Raw genomic sequence first — 24,434 nt, 5'->3', positions numbered from 1 at the left:
TTGATTGAAATTATTTACTTGCACTCTTGAACAGAGAAAAAGGTTTTTATGGTTGAATTTTATACTCAATTCATTTTTGACTTTGTAAAACAGCGAGTTGGCTTAATTTTGTGTTTAAAAAGTATGTAAAAAAAAAAAGTAAGAAATATGGCTCATTGATATTGAAAGAGTTCACATTCTAATACTGGATGATATCATTTGTAACAGGTGGTCTAATAAACTTGTAGAGGTGTGACAAATGTAAGAAGGGATCAACATAAAGTGTCCTCGTCGTACATTTGCCGACTATATTTTAGCCAAAAGAGACAATGGTTAAAAATGCCAAATGTATGTGCTCATCTGAGAGCAGTAAGTGATCTAGATAAAATTAATATAAACCCGTGACTGTTGTAGGGTGGTGCACGCGGTAAAGCGTTGGCCTCACAGTTCTGAGGACCCGCGTTCGATCCTGGCCCCGCCTGTGTCGAGTTTGCATTTTCTCCGCCTACCTGTGTGTTTTTTTTTTCCCCCGCCTCCTGCCCGTTGACAGCTGGGTAGGCTCCAGCACTCCCTGCGACCCTCGTGAGGATAAGTGGCTAAGAAAATGGATGGATGGATATCGGAATCTGAATCAGAGGTTAAAAATGTCATATATATGTGCTCATATGAGAGCAGTATATAATCTAGATAAAATTAATATAAACGCTTGACTGTTGTATTCTTTTCTCAGAATTTAAGACGAATCTTTTAATAATTCAAAAGAGTCAGGTCCAAAGCTCTTTTGGATGTTGTAGCTTCAACCACTAGAGGGACACACAGCGCTGTTATTCTTTTGTAAGCGCCTACAACGCTGTCTACCTAGAATCTAGATTCAGTTTAGATCTGGCTTTTTCTCACAAATCTCAACCTTGATTTATACTCTTCAATCATTTAGCCCGTTCTCGAACATTTGGGAAATGCCCAAATAGTTTGTGACTATAATCGTTCATAGTTTCGTTGCAATTCAAATCATAACCAGGCCCAAGAGCCATGTTTATGTACTCTAGTTTTGAATATGTGGGCGTCAGTCTTTGACAGTACCAGTAGCCATTTTTTTACACTGTATTCCAAGTAAATTGGCACATCCATCCATTTTCTGAGCTGCTTATCCTCACATGGGTGCTGGAGCCTATCCCAGCTATCATGGGGCAGCCAGCTCCGGTTTCCTCCCACGTCTCCAAAATATGCATTACTTGGAAATTCTCTAAATTGTCATTAGATGAGATTGTGCGTGCAACTGTTATTTTGCCTCTATGTGCCCTGGGATTGCCCGGCAACCAGTTCCTGTAGTATCCTGCCTCCTCCCCGATGATAGCCGGTATGGGTTCCAGCACTCCCCTGACCCGTGTGAGGATACGTGGCTCAGAAAATGGATGGACGGGGTCGTTCTGCTTCTGATTGTGCAAAAGCAGGGTTAAAGCCTCTGAAACAAGATTACCCAGCGATTTGAATAATCATAAAGCCAAGTCACTCTTTGTCATATGACACACAAAATAAACTGCATGGTACGATTGAAACAGACTTTGCATGAGCTGCAACCCGATGAAAAGTTGAAAACACAAATCCTCTCTGAAAATAAAACATGTCTGCAGGCAGGATTAGAGAGAGTGAGCCAGGGAGGAGGAGGCAAGGGGCTGGAGTTGCTGAAATTGAGCGGAGGGAGGGGAGACCGGAGTGAAGGGAAACTGGGATGGAGAGAATTAGAAGCCTCTCCAGGAGGCTTGAGGGAAATGAAATGTAAAAAAAAGAGTTTATGGGAGCTGGAAGGAGTTGGGGGTAGGGAGAAAGCATGACGAGAAGAGAACAAGGACAGTGTAAATTTCCAGGGCAGGCTGAAAACAATGCATGTACTGCTCAATTTTTGAGCTTGATTGGCTAACATGGTCATACCTTGATTGAGTCAAACAGCCTGCAAGGTGGGCAAGTTGGAATCCTAAATTTTGTAGACAAATATGGTGCTCAAGTCAAAGAAAATCATTAGACGACTTCTCATGCATGGCATCGCTCCAGTGGCCCGACCTCTGCAAACCTCGCAAGATTTTGATGATCATTGAAAAAGTTTGCTCCGTTCATGTTTCCTCCTTTCATTGTCATTTTCTTTTCTTCTTTTTTTGTGATTTGTACTAGTGACTGCAAAGAGAACAAATGTGACATGACCATTGAACTATAAAACTTACTGCAAGAGTGTATTGGAAAGTAGTACAATTTTTTGGCCTTTGTAGACCTAGAGAAAGCTTATAACAGAGTACCAAGAGAGGAACTGCTGTACTGCGTGCACAAGTCTGGTGTGGCGGAGAAATATGCTAGAATAGTACAGGACATGTATGAGGGCAGAAGAAGAGCGGTAAGATGTGCCGTAGGCGTGTCGGAAGAATTTAAGGTGGAGGTGGGACTGCATCACGGATCCGCGCTGAGCTCCTTCCTGTTTGCGGTAGTAATTGATAGGATGACAGATGAGGTTGGACTGGAATCCCCTTGGACCATGATGTTCGTAGATGATATTGTAAACTGCAGTGAAAGCAGGGAGCAGGCGGAGGAACAGTTAGAAAGATGGAGGGCACGCACTGGAAAGGAGAGAAATGAAGATTAGCCAAAATAAAACAGAATATATGTGCATGAATGAGAGGGGCGGAGGGGGAAGAGTGAAGCTCAAGGGAGAAGAGATGGCGAGGGTAGACGACTTCAAATACTTGGGGTCAACGATCCAGAGTGAGGGTGAGTGTGGTAGGGAAGTGAAGAAATGGGTCCAAGCGAGGTGGAACAGTTGGCGGAAGGTGTCTGGTGTTCTATGTGACAGAAGACTCTCCGCTAGGATATTGGTACAAGGGTGCTGAGGATGGAGCTCCCAGGCAAACGAGCGAGAGGAAGACCAAAGAAAAGGTGGATGGATGTTGTGAGAGAGGACATGCACGAGATGGCGACCCCTAACGGGACAAGCCGAAAGGAAAAGAAGAAGAAGATCACACTTAAAACCCTAACACGGAATTATACTAACGATGGATGTATATTTTAGTGGGAAGAAAAACAATTGTAACAAGTCAGGCCTCGACCTGTAGCCTTGATTTAAAAAAAAAAAAAAATCTACTTGCAAATAAACTCTTGAAATGTGTTTTACTTGATTGCTCTAGTTTAATAAATTTGCTCATATGGTCGTAATCTTTTATGCAAGATCATTTTACATTCTTAGCCAACATGTGTTGGTTAGTACAACTGAATCAAGAGAAGATTTAAAGTCCCAGGAGCTTGGTATTGTTTTAATATCACGGAATGCCACCCGCTTTTGTCTTTTTATATGAGGCCATGGCTGCGTCATCTCTTTCATTTTTTAATCCTTACTTCTGAGATGACTTTCTTTCCGCCGTAGCCTCGCCGTTCACCCTCCTTCACTCACGCGCACTGTGAATGAGTGTCTCGCCTTCTCACGCACACAAGCGCAAACTTTGTCTCTATGGGCCATATGTTGACCCGCGGTGGACATGAATGCGGCCATCTGCCCGCCTTTCCTATGCCCCCACAGGGCAGGAGTGTGGGAGAATGTCGATCAGATACAATGCAGCGCACACACAAACGCATGCCTTTAACCCCTTTACAGCCGCTAATCACTCCCAGACACCCCCCCTCACGTTAAAAGTGACAAGATGATAACACTTGAATGAGTGCGGATGGAAGTCATTTATAGCACCGTGCTACCAATGTTCATTTTTAACGCTGTAGTCACTGTTAATTTACTTTAAATGTTCATTACAGGGAAAGTTTTTATATTCCTGAATTATTTTACGATGTGTTGAACTAATCAACGTAGGGGGGCATTGAACAAGGCCCCACATTTCTCCCTTCTTCCTTGGCTGCACGCGGCCCAGTTGTGCATGCGTGGAGTGGAACCTTTGTGCATTCCCTTTGTCATTCAAGGCATAAAAACACAACCTAGCGTAAAGAGAATCGCTGATTGGGGTACAGTCCGATAATAGACAATTCAAGGGCGCACTGTAGTGCTAATGAAGCCAACGGCTCCCAATAGCCATATAAACTAGCGAGGCTGCAAATGCGAGAGGGACGTTGCTGAAGGAGAGAGGAATAAAGAAAGGGAAGGCCAAAGGGGTGGGGGGTGGGGGGGAGGTTGAAACGTCTTGGTGGCGAGTTAAGAGAGAAAGGAAATGGGTGGGAGACCAAGCTTGGTAAGATTAAACTCTCAAACAAAAGACTTCTTATCTCCGCATGAGATCTCCACGGCGAGCATGCTGCTGTCACACAGGCTCCGGCGGGCCTTGTGGAGTGCTCATTTATTCAATTCATCCATTTCCTTAGCCGCTTATCCTCACGAGGGTCACGGGAGTGCTGGAGCCTATCCCAGCTGTCATTTCTTCAATTCATTTTTGTAGAAGTTTCTGCATGTCATCTAGATGTGATACGATCACTGTTGTTGTGCTAAAATGCATTCAGGCACAATCTTATCTCACTAGACATCTTCTAGTTGTGATTCTGGACCAGGCGTGTCAAACTCTTGGGTCACAGGACACTGCAGGCACAGTTTCCCTTACAGGTTGTTATTACTGTGAACCCAGAGCAATATTTAAGCAACTCATGACCTGTATCAAATTCATAGGCTAGTTTTAACATCGGAAATCAAGGCTTTCAAGTTTCTGTAAAAAGAAATTGGTCAAAATGCTTGCAATAGCAATATTCATTTCATATGACAATTTGAGGGCGGCACGTTGGATCAGCTGGTAAAGCGTTGGCCTCACAGTTCTGAGGTTCGATCCCGGCCCCAACTGTGTGGGTTTTTTCCAGGCGCTCCGGGTTCCTCCCACTTTCCAAAAACATGCAACATTAATTGGACTCTCTGAATTGCCGATAGGTGTGATTGTGAGTGTGGCTGTTTGTCTCAATGTGCCCTGCGATTGGCTGGCAACCAGTTCAGGGTGTACCCCGCCTCCTGCCCGTTGACAGCTGGGAGAGGCCCCACTACTCCCCGCGACCCTTGATAAGCGGCAAAGAAAATGGATGGATGGATGACATTTTGAAATTTGGTCAATATTTTAGCAAGAATCATGGAAGTTGAAGCTTTGTTTGCATAGGCTACAAAACATGGAAACAAACTTTGACCAGTTTCTTTTTGATTGACACCATCATAGATCTTCCATTTTATATTAAAGGACTGCACTGTATCCATCCATCCATTTTCTTTGCCGCTTATCCTCGGGAGGGTCGCAGGGAGTGCTGGAGCCTATCCCAGCTGTCAAGAGGCAAGAGGCGGGGTACACCCTGAACTGGTTGCCAGCCAATCGCAGGGCACATAAAGACAGTCGCACTCACAATCACACCTAGGGGCAATTTAGAGTGTCCAATTAATGTCGCATGTTTTTGGGATATGGGAGGAAACCGGAGTACCCGGAGAAAACTCACGGAGGGACGGGGAGAACGTGCAAACACCATACAGACGGGGCCGGGATCCAACCCGGGTCCTCAGAACTGTGAATCCAATGCTTTACTAGCGGCACCGTATCATATACCTAAATACAAACACCAATTCAGTAAAATGCAATATTCTTCAAAAAAAATCTCCTGATAGTGTCAATGTAACCTGACCATCTATGCCACAGGTGTCAAACTCAAGGCCCGGGGACCAGATCCAGCCTCCCACATGATTTTATGTGGCCCGCAAAGCCAAATCTAGATCGTGAATTTCAATGATTCTTGTAAAAATCTGTACCAAAATGTCAAATGTCATAAATGATAAAGTTGAGATATTACAAGCATTTTTGTGTTACCTAATGTGAATAGTTGAAAAACATTACAATTGATTTCTGATTCTAAAGCTAGTTCATAAATTGATGTAAATATGATGAAATTAAATATTTTTGTTCCACAGTCATAACGGCACTCTGAGGGAAACTGGAACAATGTGGCCCGTGAGAAAAATGAATTTGACACCCCTGATTTGTCATAACTTCAGATGAGTGACTGACCCTGATAACTGATTGCTAGCCAACTGTAGCTGAGTTTTTCCTGGTTTGCTTAAAAAAAAAAAAAAAAAAAAAAAAAAGGCCAGAGAAGTTTTGTAAAACAACTTTATTTCAAAAACCCAAAAAATGAAATATATTAAACTTGATACAAGCATTAACAACTCAAAGTCCTCTATAAATAGGTTAAAATAAATTAAACTACTTAATTTACTAAAGCGCATCACCTACAACCCTAAACAGGCCTCAAAACGTGTCGATGAAAAGGCCCTTTTTAAATAGCGCAACAAGATGTGGTCGCCTAACTACATTTAAACACACAAAGAAGCTGGTAACATTTCTAAAAGATTTAGCTTTCGTTTAATACAGCCGGAGCGCGCCGGATGTAGCTCAAGTCGAGCAAACAGGACGACGACACTCATTCCAACGTGTGAAGCCAGAATAGTGAGAATTAATACTGGATGAGAAAGGTCGATGGATCTGCTCCTCAAACAACAGTGAACCAGACAAAAACAAAATAACCTGGGAATGTTTATGATAAATACTTCAAGCCAAAAGTATTGCATTTCCCACTTTTATGTCCGTACGGAAACAATCTACCTTGAAGGCATCAGGTTAAAAGAAAGTTGCGCCTTTCCGCCCGGTTAACTCAATGCGCCATGGTTCTTGTTCCTGTCAGCAAATAGAATCCGTAATCAAACATTGAGGTATCAGCTGATTAAAGGAGTCAATATAATTGACATTTGCACTTGTTTTTATCATTAACTCACTAAACAGGAGCAACACTTTTGACTTGTGAAGACCCCCCCCCCCCCAAAAAAAAAAAAAAAAAAAAAAATCCTACACTTTTCTAGGACAAACTAGCAAAGCATTCAACATGACCCGCAATGCTACAGGTACTTTCAAGCTGTTTAAAAACACAACAACAAGCTTTAAAGCCTCTGATCTGAGGCCAGTGACCGCACCGTAACCTCAGACTGCACAGTTAGGTGGAAAGAGCAGCTTATAAAACAATACAGTCCAGTGCTTCTTAAACATGAGGCCACATGGTGGTCCTGATTCCGCCGTACTCAACATTTAACAACAAAATGTAAGGTCTTTGGCTTCGACGTGTACGTTAATCTCGGCGCGATTCTTAGCACTTCGGCTTCAACTGTCTTTTTGCAGTCCTTAGGAAAACCTTTCTGCAAAATGGCACTTAATGAATCATTTATATGGATGTCAAGAGAATTTGGGTGTGTGTAATGTGGTCAAGCCTAAAGGCAGATCCCGGCGTTTTCTTCGGGAACTGAGAGCTGACTGAAAACGGCGAGACGTTTGCCGTCATTGACGGCGCCGCAGGACTCCAATCCACTGAGCGAGCTCGCCGAGCTGCTCCCGTCCTGATCCTGATCCGAAAGAGACGCGTAAGACAGGGATCTGGTACCGAGCGGCTGTGAAAAGAACGCAGGGGCGCCAGGGCTTTGCCTCAGGGATGGAGACGCAGACGGAGACAGGCCAGAAGGGGAACAGCCGGAGTCTGGGGAGGGCAGGAAGGTAGAGCGTGGATCTGCGGCAGCGGGGGGCTGGAACTGGGGGGCAGGGGAGGCCTCAAAGGTAGCGGAGTCCATATCCAAGAAGACGTTCGAGAGGAGATTGGTGATATCAGCACATGGAGGAGAGGCAGATGCGGCTCGTGAGAAAAAGGCAGAGGGGGGATACGGAGCGAGGGTTTGCTGGGGAGCGGAAGGAAATCCCGCAAAGCTGACGCTCTGTCTGATGAGAGGAACTTTGTGGGAGCGCGTGGAGGGAAGAGACAGGGGTGCCAGGCTTAGAGACGAGGAAGAGGATGATGGCGACTGATTTTTCTCCTCCTCGTTGTTGTGGACAAAGTGGCATCGGATCCCGTAGGGACAAAAGCCGATGGTGTGGAAGGTGCGGCACTGTTCGGTTTTATACTTCGGATGCCTGCTGAGATCCCGCAGCTCCTCAGGCCCGTGGGCAAATTGACACTTCCCGCCATACTTGCACATACCGTTCTCTGTGAAGGAACGGCAAAGCTCTGTCTTGTAGCGGGTCGAGGTGGAGGAAGCGGTGGAAGCGGCTGCGGACACGCTGGGGTTCAGCACGGTGGAGGCGATGCCTTCTTGGCAGTCCTTCGGGTCTGAATCCGGCCAGCCCAGACTGGCTGCCGTGCCGCTGCAGGTCTCCACCATGCTGACTGAGCGCTGGGACAGGAAGCGCTGCTTACGCCACTGGCTGGAATTGGGAGGAAGGGAAGCCTGGTGGCTCTCTGGCCACTGGCCCCAAGTAGCGGAGGACAGACCGACATTGTCTGGAGGCCTGGCGTCGAGAGACGAGGATGTGTTGCAACTACGTCCGATGTAGCCTGGTGTCTTCATTGCTAAGCTGAGCGATGACAGCGGACTGTGCTGCTCTCTCGGGTCGGGGGTCAGTAATTGCTGCAAAAGGAAAACAATCACCCCAGTGTCATTAAAAAAAAAAAAAAAAACTAACGTGTGTATGCCTAATTGAATAACTCCAGAAAACAAAAGCAGCTAACATATACCACTTGATGTTTACTTCATTTAAAGTGTACTTTGAGCTATGGAGCCAACTCATTTTCTTCCTCCTGAAGGGATTTGCACATAATCAGCTGAGTAGCAAATTTCTGATAAACACCGTCACATTTATTTTTTTAATTTGTTCTAAAGCTCCAGATTTAAAAAGTTGATAAATTATTTTATCATCCAAAAAGTGGGAGGGAAGTTGTTGTTTTTTTGTGTGTGAATGCATGCAACAGAATCACTAGTCAATGATTAATTTGTCACCCATCACTTGAAAAAGTCCTATAGCAGTGTTATCAAAAGTTTTAATGAGCAAAGGCATGGCGCATTTTGCATGATAAGAAAATCTTTTTATGGCACTCAACAAGTCACACAAAAAAGTGGATAATAACCTTTTATCGAGTGGATGAGCATTGAATTGTTCTTTCTGTCATTAAAGTCACTCGCAGAGATATTATTTGATGAAAATTTGTATTCCAACATCATTAAATTGGGTAATTGATAAACTCCGAGCACGTTGGATGGGAATCAGCAGCATAAAAACCAAATTTGCCAACGTGATCAACACTTTGGCGTCTTGAATCTGATTGTGCGTTTTCAATTTCACAGTTTAGACGCGGGGGTTCATTTGTACGAGTCTGAAATGTTGCACGCCAGTCCAAACTCATTCAGAATTTGAAATTCCACATCGAGCAAGTGCTAACAGGCAACCAGCCGCGAGCCGTTAGCTTCGTGCGCAGGCTAACTTCGAGACCACTCAATACTCACAACTTGACAATGAAAAAGTTTGACGCCGAACAACAGCGAGCGTTAGCAAAGCTGTCGCGCGTTCAGGCGGAGCCTCGGCCGATAACGACCATCCATCTTGTGTTGCACGAGTTCCGCGTCAGAGTTGTTTGGTTTTTGTTTTACCTTGCACATCATCTCGTCGAGGTGGTAAGACAGCATGGCGGTCGCCGAGCTCTCAGCGTCGCTCCCGCCCGCTCCCGCAGCGATAAACGCGGCCCGATGTGGGGCATGAGCCGAACGGGGGCAGAAGTTTCTGGTAAGTGAGCTCAAGACGCCGACCACGTGTGGGTTTAAAACCGGACACGGCCGCTGCAGGCCACTCCCACGCCGCCCACCCGCCACTCAGCCCCCAAAAGTTGTTTTCACGATGTCTGGCAGTCTCCGCGGCTCCTCGCTGCACAACTTACGAGTGAACTTCTTTGAATTGGCTGGCAGCTTCCTTCCCCGGTGCGTACGAGAGTGGAACTAACTGCAAGAGCCAAACGGCCGAACCGAACACCCAGCATGCATCACTCTCGAGTAAACACGCTTGAGTCGAATTTTGGAAAAAAAAAAAAAAAAGTTGGTTTGTTCTGATTATTACATTGAAACGATGGTGGGACGGAAGCAACTCTAGTTTTTCCCAGTTTATTGTTTAGTAGAGGTATCTTGTAGTTTATTTGAAAATGTAATGTTCTGACTTATTATACCGCCAGTGTTTGCAAACTGATAACTTTCTACGAGTTATTTAGTCAAAATGACCATGCCACTTTTTAAACATCCAAAGATGAAAAAGCTTGCAATGACTCATACAGACAGTGAGGTAAATGAAACATTTCTATTAAAATTTACAAGGGGCCATATGAGAAACCAATAATAACTTGAACTGAGAATTAAGTTCGACATTGTCCCATTGCAAAACTCATTCAATCCTATATTTAGAATAGCTGGTACAGGTTATTGGCATAGAAATATTTGGTAAATACTTATATAAATAGGGTATGTGAAAATGTGGTATTGTCATGTCAAATAAGAAACATCAGTGCAATTTATTTTTAACTTGTTAAGATCCATAAACACTGAAACTTGCAACTCATTTCCACTTTATTTTACCTCTTCAGTGAGATTAATCCAGTCTGTCTTGGGCTCCAACAAAGGATTTGAAATGTGGCTGAATGTCTGCAGTGGCTATGCGAAGTGCTCATCAGTGATAGAATCTGTGTTTGGATTTATAGAACTTCATCACTAAGAATGTCTGTTTACATGTGTAAATTGATCCGAAGAGGGCTAGAATCTCATGAGCATGCCTTCTCAGGTGTGGAAACTTCTTCTCTTTGAGGGAAGAGTAAAAGTCCAACAGTGAGACTGACCGAAAGTGCTCTGCCAGAAGTGTGTCGGACTGCAGGTCCACGAGTTCCATCTGAACTTCCGTTAGTTCATTAGCCACACTGGAGTTGAAGGGAGAAGAAGTCATGTGTGTTTCACTCTCAACTGTTTTGAATTCTGGTTTCTCAGGTCCACGACACTTTTCAGCACTTTGCTGAACCACCTGACGGTACCGCGATAGCTGATGTCACCAAGTTGTCTCATTTTACTCCAAAAGTGCAACAAACTGTGCGATTTAATGCTCTTGCTCTGATGAAATTAATTACTGCATTTGTTTTACAGCATCAACAACATGCTTAATTTTTTAACACTGATTTACACAACACTCCCTGATGAAAAAAAATAACTTAAGAATGTTAATTTCTTCACAGGGTCCATCTCTGTCACCTTATCTTGCATTCTCTTCAAAAGTCTGACAGATTTGGACAACCATCCTTTGTCACAGCTGCCAGCTTGTCCCATTTCAGTCCCAACTTGTCAAAACATGCATTTAGTTGGGTCACTCCCAGTGGTGGCCACTTTCATTGATTGCGTGGCCGCGAGCTCCTCCCGTGTTGGCGGCTGCTCCGTTCTTCAGCTGAAGCTCTAAGTTTCCCCGCAATATCCTCACCCCTCTGGTTAACAGTGCATTGGGAGAGTGGCGCATTCTCAAATGCTCCCCATTTCTCCGGCATATCGGCGCAACAGACTCCAATAAGCACTCCTTAATGAACTATACATCAGAAAACTCTTTAATCTTTGGGGCGCCATAACTTGTCCTGATAGGTGCATGTCTGGGTTTGCAATGTTTTGTAAAAACTGTGCTGACAGCGAGCAAGTCTATGTCCTCTGGTGTTGTAAGACTGAAAAACTGATCTCATCTGATTGTATAGGTCTCAAAGGGTGGGGAATAAATGTAAGATTCCTAGACAGGTTCTCTTCTTTTTGGTCAAAAATAATTTAAGATAGGCTTTCCCTTCGGTAAAATTTTAGTCCAGCCCACTGTGCTAGCTATATCACTGTAGAGTAGCAGAAATAGAAATACTCAAAATTTCAATTGGGAATAGGTGTGATCAATAAAGACTTTCTAAGATGGGAATGTTCTTTATTTTAGACGGAGAGACGTTTGAAGTTCAAAGAAGTCAATGAAGACTTCTGCACAAAAGTGGCAAAGGTAAGACCATCAAATCTTTTGTATTTGACCTCAAATCAGATCAGACCATGAAACCAGCCATGCGAAATTCTCATTAAAAATTAGACTTGAACTTGAATATTTTCTTACGTGCTGAATGATGTGAATTACAATCAACACTTAGTAATTTAATGAGTAACATTTTAAAGAGGAAAGAAATTTCAATGGTTCAAAAACTCTCCCTGAACCACGATATTACAGTATACAGTACTTGTAACCCAAGATTCAAATTTCTTACTGCTATTGTAATGGCAAACACGCCACTCGGCTTGGCTCATAAATTTGTGAGTCTGACTAATACTAATGTCTCACCAGCCATAAACCGCAGCGCGTGTCATTGCTCCAGAAGTAAGTTCACGTGTCCAATATTCAATTTGGAGCTTATGGTCACTCATTTTATTGGCAGCTAGTGAGCATTTTCTGACAATGTGTTGCCAGATATTCTACAGAGTTCTACACGACAACTCGAGCTCTTGAAAAGCTATATAATAACAGCTTTTGTAATTATTTTCTGCAATGGAAAGTACTGTATTTAGAAGAAGTATTCAGAAAAGTTTGAAAGCGTATAAAAGTATGGACGCATACAAATACTTCGTTGCTGGATTTGTTCTCAACGTGGAGAGTGTTCGTGAATGCGGAAGCGTGTTTGACCACACGTTAACCTTTGCCAGAATCCATTGATCTTTTCAGCTAGTATCAATACAAATACCAATATTTAACTAAATGACCCCTGGTTTTACACAGACTCCCGATCATTAACTCTGATTGAGAAAAAAAAAAAAAAACGGGACGGCGTCGTCTCCATGGAACGTACACGGCAGCAATATCGGCCACAGGTTAACCTCTCTGCTGCGACAGACGGTTTATTTCTTTATTTTTTCAGATACGCATTGTTCTCAAATGAGCCAATTTGGCATCATAAATACATAGTGGTAATTTGAGATTGAAAAGAATAATTCTTACCTGATGCATACCTACTGTATGTTTACAGTCAATGTCAGCCAAGAGTCTGGGCGTCGTGCTATAAGACATATTTTCATGTCGTCTCCAACCGACTTAGCATTGAACAATGCTTTACTTGACCAGCAATATGGTGACGTAAACAAAAGTCACGTGACATTATGACGTGGGTGCACGAGCTCCACAGTGTGGGAAATTTGAATATCTACAGAAAACCATAATAATGACGTTTTTATTTTCAACTTGAATACATTCATTCATGTGATGACTTTTCTTCAAATGAGCAGAGAGAGGATGCAGGGAAACAGATGTGCTTTTAGACTGCTTGAAAGCGCAAAGAGCCCAAAGCGCGGGCAGATAACAGACACACAGAAACATATGGATCGACTGGACGGGTTGGAGACAGCCTAGCCCTATGACGTAGACGGGGAGGAGCGAGGTCTTTGATTTCAAAGGTAAATGTAGATGTGTGAAAAATTCCACTGCAATAAAAGGAGCCACGACAATCTATGAGTTCACGTGGCCCGCGTGACCGTGTGCCTTTTATCACGTACTCACTAGCAAAACAAAAATAAACAAAGGCAAAAACAATATCCCAAACAGGTTTTACACAGAGCTGAAAGATCCCAAAACAATGTGGTCAATTCACAGGCCGTGTCTTCGTGTTAAGCATTTCAAATCTTGCATGTCGTTTTGTTTAGTGTACCCCCAATCTCAGAAAGTCCAAGCATGGATCGAAGCTTCAAAAAGTGCAGCGAAAACAAAGAGTTTCATCTGGTTTAGTCAAATGGTCTCCATTATGAGACAGACTGAGAGATATTACCAGCATTTGTGATTTTCCATTTGATGAGAGGATCTCACACCCCCTCCCCAACACACACACACACACACACACGATTGTGATGATTGAATTGTATAAAGTTCAACCCAGGCACTCTGACCAGCCACGAAAACAGTTTTAAATTGGGTCTGAAAATTAGGTTCGCTCCCCAGTTACTCTTTCAGAGTTGTTCAGCGAGTAGATATGGACTCTGTTTACAACATTAGGTACACTGGAAGAATCTAATGATTCCCTCAAAATGTTCAGGGATCGATCAGATCCAAGATGGAGCAACTATAAGATTGTGCTTTCATCCGTACATGGGGAAATGAACGAAACTACTACCATTGTTATATATCTAGTTATTGTAGTTTGCAGTGAGCACTTCAAGTGCCACTATCATGAAATGCATGATTTTTAGAATGTTATGAATGGGAAAAAAAAAAACGGCAGCCGGTATGGACCCAGCCGTTTTTTTTCACCACAAAACATGATTTTGACATCTATGGCTTTTTGTAACTCCCGCCATGAAAATCCTCTCGAAGGATTTGTTTTTGAGAAGAAGCAGGAAGAGACGTACATGACAGTAGCGCACTCAAGCGGTCTTGTCTATTTAAACTAGGTTTACCAAAAGTTAGGTAGCTCGTTGTTCCTTCGTGTTAGCCAAAATGCCGGCTCGTTGCATTGCTGGATATTGCTCGAACACTCGGGAGGATGGATTCATTCTTCATACTTTTCCAAAAGACCCGGTTCGTTCTGAAAAATGGATTGCACGGGTGCAAAGGATGATAGCTTCGTGGGTTCCAAATGACAGGTAGGTCTGTAAACAGCTACAAAAAAAAAAAAAAAGTTGGTGGGTGGGTGGGGGACACGTAATCCTCTCAGAATGTATCAAAAGATCCGTGCACCTAACTCAGGGGTGCTAAATGTGTTGATGTGCCTGCTGGCGCCGAGCCTCGTCCGCCACGATCATGGCTTCAGCCGGGGTGGCTTATTCCGGTGCCGAGCTGGGGTGGCTCATCGTTGCATGGAGGTGTATCGAACAGGGAGGCGGTTTGGCCGCGGCGTCGTAGTCGCTCGCGGGCGGGGTTGTTTTTACCACTGCCAGGCGGAGGTGGAATGGGTGTGGAGGTGATTTGGCCGCATTCGGTGTGGCCGTCATCCGCATATCATCTAAACATGGCTCGAAACGATAGGCTAATATTGCCCCGATCACTTCACTCGGTTGTGAGATGTTCTTTTCTTCGAAAAGAGCTTCTGTGTCTGAAGGGGCGCGTCCCATAGTAGGGGCCACAGCGTGTTTTCAATGGCGAATGTCCCAGTGTGACGTCACGGACAGAAGATGCAGCCAATATGGCGACCACTTGGATGTCGAATGAGACTTCCGCAACTTTGCGCATGGATGAAGCGCTCTCCGCTCATATATATTTTTTCGTATGGACATAGAAGTGAATAATGTTATATGTATTTTTCATTACAATATCCATTTTAGCACGTTTATAGGGATGACACTTGATTTTATTAGACTTTGTGATTACAGCTGTACTACATATACCGTTTGGATTCTGTGTGTGTAAAAATGTGCAGCGTAGCCTCCAGATTTGCCTCGAGAGAACAAATTCAAGTGCGCAAGCGTCGCTCGGATGTGCTCACACCTTCCGAGGTCCGACCATAGTGGCATGTGTGCCAAGTGTGAACAACGTCTAATTACGTTAGGCAACAGCACGCTGCTGTAATTAGTGCAGTCGAAAGACATTTTCTCTGCATTTAGCCCCAAATTAAGACCAGCACTGTTAACAAACAATTAACAAGAAGTCAACAACATTGAGCGCCTCCAGGCAAGCAGGCCCCTATGCTGTTGCGGTTCGGTAAACAAACGTTATCTGCAAACAAGCTATTAGGTTGGAGAATTGAGTTTAATTGTATGGACATATTTCTCTGGGTTATTTGGGGATTACTGTGAGTATCTGAGGGAATCTGAAAGGAGAGGGGGGAGGGGGACAAAGCAGGAGAAATCCTGAAAGGGAGTTTTGCTCCTTGTTGAGTCCAGCTGGGCAAGGAGAGTACCTTCGGTTCACAATGAGCTCAATGAGCTGCAGAACCGAATAACAAACTAATGGCCCGCCATCCACGACGGTACTCTTAGGGTGGACCTAGCACAGATGGCTCAATGGGACGAAAGTGGGCCTGTTTGGAGGAATGGGCTGCGGGGAGGGAGTTGTGGAATGGAGAGTTTTGTCCAGATATCACTAGAGGACTAAAATTCACGGGAAGTGTCATTCAGAATTTTGCAGTACATATTGGATGAATCAAGGAAATGTACAGAAATGTGTCGGTGGACACATTTGTCTGCTTTGTTGAGCTTGTTTTCCCAGGGTGAAATGATTAACCAGGTCGTTTGAGAGGCGCGAGGGTAGGCGAGTCAACAAACTGATTGGGATGAGAAGGGATCAGAGGAGACGTCGCGACTGTGATGTAGACGAGCGAGACCGCGCCAGCGGGGTGCCTAATTTTTTTTTTTTTTTAACGCCGTGTTTTGAAAAACGATGACGAGAATAATCCCAATATTGTCTCTAATAACCACTCCGGGATTCCCTGGAGGGAAGAGAATCTTTAAAGAACAAGCTTTGGGGATTGGGAGCACAAATTGAAAATGACAAAACGTTGCCGACGGATGTAGAACTGATACGGTTCCCGTTTCTTGAGTTGCACATGCGACCCAACAATTCCATTGTGTGTAAGGAAAGTCATTCCTCTACGGGCCCACAAAGGATTCCTTCAGATAAGAGGCTACTATTACCAGTGACATAATAAGGAGGGGGTGGGAAGATCTAGGGGGCATGTGTTGGGGACGGGGGGGGGGGGGTCAGTAGAACATCTGCTCCTTTTTTCCTTTTCCTTTCCCTTTCCCCCAACCCCCTTCCTTTCAATAATGAACCTCCAATGTGCAAGTGTTCCTGCTTTCAAAGAGCCTTGAAGGTCTGAGGGGACTATTTATGGGAAACCATTATGAACCAAAAACAATTTAAAAAGTGTACCGTCAGCACGAGAGAACTTTTTGATACCCGCATATCCTAACACTTTAAGGATATGGCTTGTCTTGTCCATGTTATTCTAATTCTTAATTTATGTCCCACTTTCTTTTGGTACGCTTAAATAATTTTGTTAAATTCTGTGTTTTTGGTTCTCAGTACTTTGAAAAGTTTCATGTACAGATAATATTTGTGTACAAATCTGTTCTTGTGTAAATCGCCTTTTGTTTTTAGACAAGTGTACTCGTCTTCATCCAGATGCTGAAAATATGTTAAGTGTTAAATTTGGACATGTGCAAGTCATACAGTATTACTTTCTTACTTCTGGTTATACCATTTCTAAAGCAGAATATATCCACTTTACTGCTAATGTACAAATGTCAAGAATGACTTAATTTTTACTGTATGTTTAATAGATGAATTAATATGATACCAAAATACTGAAAAGACTCTTCTTGTTCAGACCTGGAAGATCCTCTGCCAACAATAGACTGTTTTTGACTGACGTCACTCACCTTCTGATTTAGAACGCGGGCCCCATTTTGGTTTGGTGAATTCAAGTAAACAAGCGGTAACTAAGCAGGAATCATTTCGGAAAGGCGTGTGAATAGGGGCGCACTGCTACGTTATCGGTTGCTCAAACGAAAGTGGGCATTGTAAAGCGTCTTTCTTTCGACGGTCAGCTGTGATCAAGAACCAGTGCGAGAAAACGGAGCAGTTAGCAACCAAACAAGGACAACTGTGGCTGTCTCGTATTACCAGAGCCGATCTAGCAGCAAAGTCATTCCCTAACGTCCGAGTTTGCTCGGAGCATTTTGTTCTTGGTAAGTATTGGATACCTTTTAGAATTTCACACCTACTTAGCAATAACTACGTTCTGTGAGGGAGAAGTATTCTTTCCTAATACTCGTGTGTGTGAATGCAATGCATGTCTCCAAAATCTGTATTATTTTTTTTTTTTTGTAATAAGTTTGCAAAAACGAGTTACCGCTCCGCTAGCTGTTTCGTGTGAGTTGAGTTAAAAATGTAGCCCTGGAAGTGGGGAAAAGGTGCGTACTCCACTTTGGACTCGTCCTGTTCGAACCTCTCTCTCTCTCCCTTTCGGGAACAAAAACGAAAATAATAATCTACACCTCTTTCGTTGGTATAATCAACATAATTTAAAACAACGCTGACTGTAATCATGCGGTACATATTTCAATTGCATTGTGCGGTAAGCTAACCTTAGCAGTGTGGAGACCGAGGTTGCTTACAATGGATACCGCCGCATGACGAACCCAAGCATTGATGTATTGGTTGTAGGCCTCCAGACCTTTGTAATTCCTTACTTGGTCCGTGGTATAAGCGCTTGTCGAGAAGAGGAGATAGCTGACCATGTCTGGTTAGGTTACCGACGCCCACATTTGTGTGCTCCATATGTGTTTCTCCGAGGGATATAGGTCGCTGTTGTCGATCACAGCACACTTCTTGTCCTAACGGTTTCTTGAAACAACATCTAACGAGCGCCGATAACTTTCCCAAGTGTTTTTATCCATCATGCGTGACTTTTAACAGTCGTACGAACATTTGTGTAACTCCAGTCTGTATGCAAAAGTATCAGAGTGAACGGCGGGTCAGTAGAGTGAACCCATCCAACATGGCCGCGTGCCCCGGATGTAGTCACGTGGTCGAAAACAGTCTGTTGGCCTGGCGTGCATTCTACAACATTTTCTGTCACCGCATTGAGATCCATTTTTACATTATTGTCTTTACTGTACATGAAATGCGTTAAAAACTATTTTTTTTAAACTTGTCCTCTCAAAAACTTACCCGAGTATGAACAACTTTTCAGAGTCCCGTTAGAAGCAAGCATGGCAAATATATTAACACAACGCATATGACTCACATTTGTTTTTGTCCAGGCAAGCACTAAACCCTGCGTGCACGCCCACAAATGTCGCACAGTAGGGTTTTACGCACGGGGCAAAGTTCACAACCCATCCTTTAACCTCTGACATCTTTGGCTTCTTCTTCTCTGCTGTTCGCTCCTGCGGATTCAGAAGTGGACGGAGGAGGAGGGCAACAGAAAAGTTCCGAGAAATTTCAAACCGAGATAACAGTAACGATTGTCCATAGGGAGACTGACGCGGAAAAAGGAAGCAACGTTTTGGAGAGGATGGTGTGTGTGTGTGTGTGTGTGTGTGCGCTAAATCACTCATTTCGTTGGGTGGCTAGAGGCAAAGAAGCAGTCTGCTTTGTTGTTATGAGCATAGGACCTCCAGGCTCACTCACAACAGATGCGTGTGAAACACACGATAATGCTAAATGTACTGTAAAAGATAGTCTTGCTGTATTTTGTATCTGCTTGGCCTTTAGGGCTGTTTTTCATGCTTTGATTTTTCAAATTAGTCCCAAGCAAACTCCAGCAAGATGCAATTAGTATGTCCATCCATCCATTTTCTTTGCTGCTTATCCTCACGAGGGTCACGGGGAGTGCCGGAGCCTATCGCAGCGGTCAACGGGCAGGAGGCGAGGTACACCCTGAACTGGTTGCCAGCCAATCGCAGGGCACAATTGAGACAGTCGTACTCACAATCATATCTAGGGGCAATTTAGAGTGTCCAATTAAAGTTGCATGTTTTTGGGATGTGGGAGGAAACTGGAGTGCCTGGAGAAAATCCATCCATCCATTTTCTGTATCGCTTATCCTCACTTGGGTGGCGGGTAGGCTGGAGACTATCCCAGCCATCTTCGGGCAAGAGCAAGCAGGTCGGCAGCCAATCAAAGGACACATAAACAACAATCCACTGTCACTTTCTCAACAAATGGTCAATTTAAAGTCTTTTTTTTTAAAGTGTGTAAATTTCAGATTTATTTGTTGTTGTTTTCGGTAATGTGTGAGGAAACCAACCACCTGGCAAAAATCCGCATAGGCATGGGGACAACTTGAATACTCCACACAGATGAGGGCGGGATTTGAACCCTGGTCCTCAAAAGTGTGGGGCAAAGTTGCACAGGGCACATATGGAGGCTCCTAATAATCATATTCATACTACTACTAATACCAGTATTAATTATAGCGGTGTAGAAAATGGATGGATAAAAAATATGTATTGCCATATGCATTGTATTGTAGTGCCCTCTGCTGGAACGTGCCAAAGAACACATTTTTCAGCATGTAATGCCAAATTGAATCCAAAAGTCCAAAAACACACATTTCTTTTATGTCATGTCTTTTGTGTCTGAAGTCAAATCAGATATCAGCCAGGATCCTTAAAATTATTTAATTTTGTTAAATACCACAAGAATGACGGAGATTTTTTTGGGACAATTTTATTTTATTTTTTTCAAGGTCAAAAGTTTACATATTAATATCGAGTAGCATTTGCTTTGAAGTCCATGATTTAGATCAAATGTTTTAGGTGACCTTCCACTAGATTCTGACAATACGATCATTATATACTATTTATAATTTATATATTCAATATTATATACAGTAGTATTTTCTTTGCCGGTTATCCTCCAAAACGATATCCATCCATTTCCTTTGCCGCTTATCCTCACGAGGGTCGCGGGGAGTGCTGGAGCCCACCCCAGCTGGGCAGGAGGCGGGGTACAACCTGAACTTGTTGCCAGCCAATCGCAGGGCACATCGAGAAAAACAGTTGCACTTACAGTCACACCTAGGGGCAATTTAGAGTGTTCAATCGATGTTGCATGTTTTTGGGATGTGGGAGGTAACCGGAGTGCCCGGAGGAAACCCACGCAGGCACGGTGACAACATGCAAACTCCACACAGGCGGGGCCAGGATTGAACCCGGCTCCTCAGAACTGCGAGACCAACGCTTTACCAGATAATCTACCTTGCCGCTATATATTCACATTAATTGGACACTCTAAATTGCCCCTAGGTGTGATTGTGAGCGCGGCTGTTTGTCTCGATGTCCCCTGCTGGCAACCAGTTCAGAGTGTACCCTGCCTCCTGCCCATTGACAGCTGGGATAGGATCCAGCACTCCCTGCGCCCCTTGTGAGGATAAGCGGCTAGGAAAATGTGTGTGTGTGTGTGTGTGTGTGTGTGTGTATGTATATATATATATATATATACATACATAAAAGCGTGTGTGTGTGTGTTGAATCAGTTGGTTTAATTTGACTTTTGGTCTCCATTCGGTCCATTCAGTTGAAAAAAAATTAAAAACTTACATGGAAAAAAAACAATTTTTAGATAATTGTGATTGACAATCAAATTACAAAAGGAAGTCTTACGCATTTACCTGGAGGAAAACTATAATGAGATATGATATGTATCAGAACAGGCAGAGTGAATTTGGTTTATTGACGTGACAGGATTCGTATGACAGGGGGCGCTGTTGCCCCATTTGTATACACAACCAATTTTGTGGAAAACCCGCTACTGTAGGTTGCGTTCGTGTAGTCGTGTCTGTTCCTATGAATGCAAAATACATTACAAAAAGGGCCCTGCTGTGAGAAGAGAGTCAGAGGTGCAGGGTTTTTCTAGCAACTTACACAACATTTGTCTTTGGAAGTGAGCCACACCGCATCAGTTTGTTGAGCAACCTTTCCTGGACATCCTCCTGAACCCAAAACAAAACAAACAGACTATCTTTGTTTCAATAACAGGCTGATAGCGTTGTAGGTTTCAGTCTACCTCAGGAATCAGTCACTTTTAAGATGGATGTCACAGTTCTGCTACTGATCTACAAATCACTAAATGGTTCAGGTACTGAATACATTAAATAAATACAAATGATGGAATAAGAACCCAGAAGGGGTCTGAGATCGACTGACTCAAGTCTCAGAATGGAGTGCGGAGTCCAAAGCAAATATGGTGAGCATTTAGCTATTATGCTGCAAAAAAAAAAAAAATGGAATAAGTTGCCAACCGCGGTGACATCAGCCCCCCCGAGTGTGTGTGTTTTCAAATCCAGATTCAAAACTTCCAATTTTCAGTGATATTTCTTGCACTAAAATTTCAATTGTACTTTTTCAGATGTTTTTACTTACGCATTTGAATACTTTTAATCATGTAAAGCGCATTGAGTTACTTTGTGCATGAAATGCGCTATAAAAATAAGTTTGCTTTGCTAATGAATGACCAGGTTACGGAACCACCAGGCATATAATCAGCCCAGGAAATAATAAACATTATAACCTTAACCCCCCCCCAGTATTTCTAACTGCCTGCAATCAGGATCAAAACAGATTTATGTTTTGGAATTTAACAGAACATTGACTCCAGGGTAGAAGCAGGAGGAGGGTAAATAAGGGAGGCGTATTAGTCATATTAAACTTGCTAAAATCCATTCAGGTACGACAATGATTTTACTTTGTCTTAAATAGTATTGCAGTTATTGTTTTCCAATTTTTGAGGGAAGCAACTTTCTAAAAAGTACCTGAATGTAGTAGATATGTGAGAAGTTGAACAAGTAACAGGAAGTGCGCACTGAATAGAAGAATTTGAACATTTCCACTGTAGTTCCTTCATTAATGATGCAGCAAAAGGCTGAGAGATGCATAGACGTTTTCAATTCATATTTCATATTTGCTGTAGCACCACACAGACAATGATACATCCCAAATACTAGAAAAAGTTCAAATATGGCACATTTAATGAACCATGTGAATATAAATGTCTGTGAGCGACCCGTTCAGGAATTTTGTCAAATTTTGATCTCACATCCATACGTTCATTTTGCATACAGGTTATCCTCACAAGGGTCGCGAGTGTGCTGGGGCCTCTCTCAGCCGAGCTGTCAACTTGGCGGGTAGGACGGGAGGTTTGTTTGGCAATGTGCCACGTGCACTCCACTGACAAGCCGAATTTGGCGGCTTGGTGGTGACATGTCAGCTCCAAAAGTGACAATGTCTGCCAAAAAGAGTACCGTAATTTGCAGCCTACAATCCGCGACTTTTTTCACACGCTTTTAACTCAGCATTGATGCGGCTGATTTGTGCATTTTTTTCTAGCGGGCACAAGGAGGCACTCGAGTGGAAAAGGTAAGCGTGAGACCGGTGCAATTAATGTGGCGAGGAAGTGACTTTTACCAATATGTTTTTTTAATTTTTTTTTTTGACCAACCCCGTTAGCGTGACGCTGCTAGCGTATTGCTGCTATGTTACTGCCATGTCTCAGTGATTTTTTTTTTTTTTTTAACTGGCCCTGTTAGCGCTGTGCTAGCGTGTTGCGGTCTCTCAGTGATTTTTACCGGTATGTTACTGACCATGTTAGCGCACTACTGCGAGCGTTAGCGCGGCACTGCTAGCATTATTAGCTATGTTACGCTAGGCTAACATATTAAAAGTCTTTCTATTTACCGTCATTCTTTGTAAATATCTCTTTTTTCAATGTGGGGACTTGCTGCTTTTACCAGGTGCGCGCTGTAGTTTAGTTAATTACGGGAATTTCAATGCTATATGTTAAATGTACTGTAATTCATAATCTCATGTTTGTTTTAAACGATTCTAAAAATGTAAAAACAAACAAAGACAATTATATAGTATGTGTCCTACTAATTAGTACTCCTACAAAAAAATGTCCATAAAACATTTGACCTTTGTTTTTGTTTTCCGAGTAAAAGACAGCAGTCAAGGTTGCTAAATGTTCATGTTTTGTATTTTGCATTCAGTTTGAACCCACAACAACACTGTTTAACAATTAAAAAAAAAAAAAAACAGCAGTCCACACGAGTACGTATTCATAGTTTTGTACACATATTTACCGGCGCTTGACCCTGTCCTTATCCGCAGAGAAGTGGGCCAGGAGTTTCGCGAGTCAACTTTCCCCTGGATTGAATGTTTTCAATATTTGCAAAAACCCAGTTTACTCCCACTTAGTTCCAAGCTGCGTTTCTGTTTGCTATGAAAGCCTGAATTAATCGGCAACTACGGCACATTTTCATTGTCCTCCAGCTTCTTTTTTATTCATCTGTGATTGGGAGTGTATGCAGCTACTTATTTGGTAGAGAAATTTGTTTTGAAAATGTTGTATGCTAAGCTATTGATACCAAGAAGGAGTTCTATACAAGAAGTATTCCTGTGAGTTTAGTGTGAGCCAAATTCCAAGTGTGCGTGTTCTCAAATAGCGCTCGTTACTGCATCCAGGCAACCATTCATAATATTGATCGCTGTTTGATCAGACGCATATTGATGAATTGGGTCCTTTTACGAACATGCATTGTGTTTGCCGGTGTCCGGGCAACGTTTAATTAACCCGTGGAGCAGCCGGCCTTTCTCGGACAGGGCGGGGCAGGCCTCGCCGACCCGTTTAGTGCTTAACCAAGCAGCTTCTTTTAGAATGCATTTGTACTAGACGGTCCAAGTGACAGTTGCTGATGGTACAGTCGAGCGGTTACTTTACTTGAGTTCTGTGCAGGCAATGTGGGTTCATCTCCCAGTCAGTAACGGTGCAAACGCGAGTATGAATGTCTGTTATTCTTTATGTGCCTTGTGATGGGCAAACAGTCCAGGGTATATTATATTGTCCGCCTCTGACCCAAAGTCAGCTGGGATGGGCTCCAGCTCGCTCTGATTCACAGTAGGTTAAGTGGTGTAGAAAACCCGCATAAGTGTAGGAACAGATGTGTCTAAAATTCTTTACGTAAATACAATACAGTGGACAGAATTGGTATGCACGCCTGCCTTTGGTGCAGGCAGCTGGGATCGATTCCCGCTCAGTGATGGTGTCGATATCTGCCCTGCGACTGACTGGCGACCAGTTTAGGGTGTGGTCTGCCTTTTGCCTTTTGGTCTGCCCAAAGCTAGCTGGGATAAG

The 24,434-nt window shown here is 43.3% G+C and overlaps 1 protein-coding gene across 1 annotated transcript; it reads right to left on the bottom strand.

Moving 5' to 3' along the window:
- Positions 1–7,064: 7,064 nt before the first annotated feature.
- LOC133504972 (mRNA decay activator protein ZFP36L1-like) lies at positions 7,065–9,760 on the bottom strand. Its single transcript, XM_061827742.1, has 2 exons — positions 9,437–9,760; positions 7,065–8,419 (listed from the first exon to the last, which is right to left on the bottom strand). The coding sequence occupies exons 1-2, from the start codon at positions 9,470–9,472 to the stop codon at positions 7,235–7,237; spliced, it is 1,221 nt and encodes a 406-aa protein (XP_061683726.1). The 5' UTR covers positions 9,473–9,760; the 3' UTR covers positions 7,065–7,234.
- Positions 9,761–24,434: the final 14,674 nt, after the last annotated feature.

This window comes from Syngnathoides biaculeatus, chromosome 8 (genome assembly GCF_019802595.1).
Source record: "Syngnathoides biaculeatus isolate LvHL_M chromosome 8, ASM1980259v1, whole genome shotgun sequence".
Taxonomy (NCBI): domain Eukaryota; kingdom Metazoa; phylum Chordata; class Actinopteri; order Syngnathiformes; family Syngnathidae; genus Syngnathoides; species Syngnathoides biaculeatus.
The sequence above is the reverse complement of the archived record's forward strand: the minus strand, read 5'-3'. Positions and strand labels throughout refer to the sequence as shown.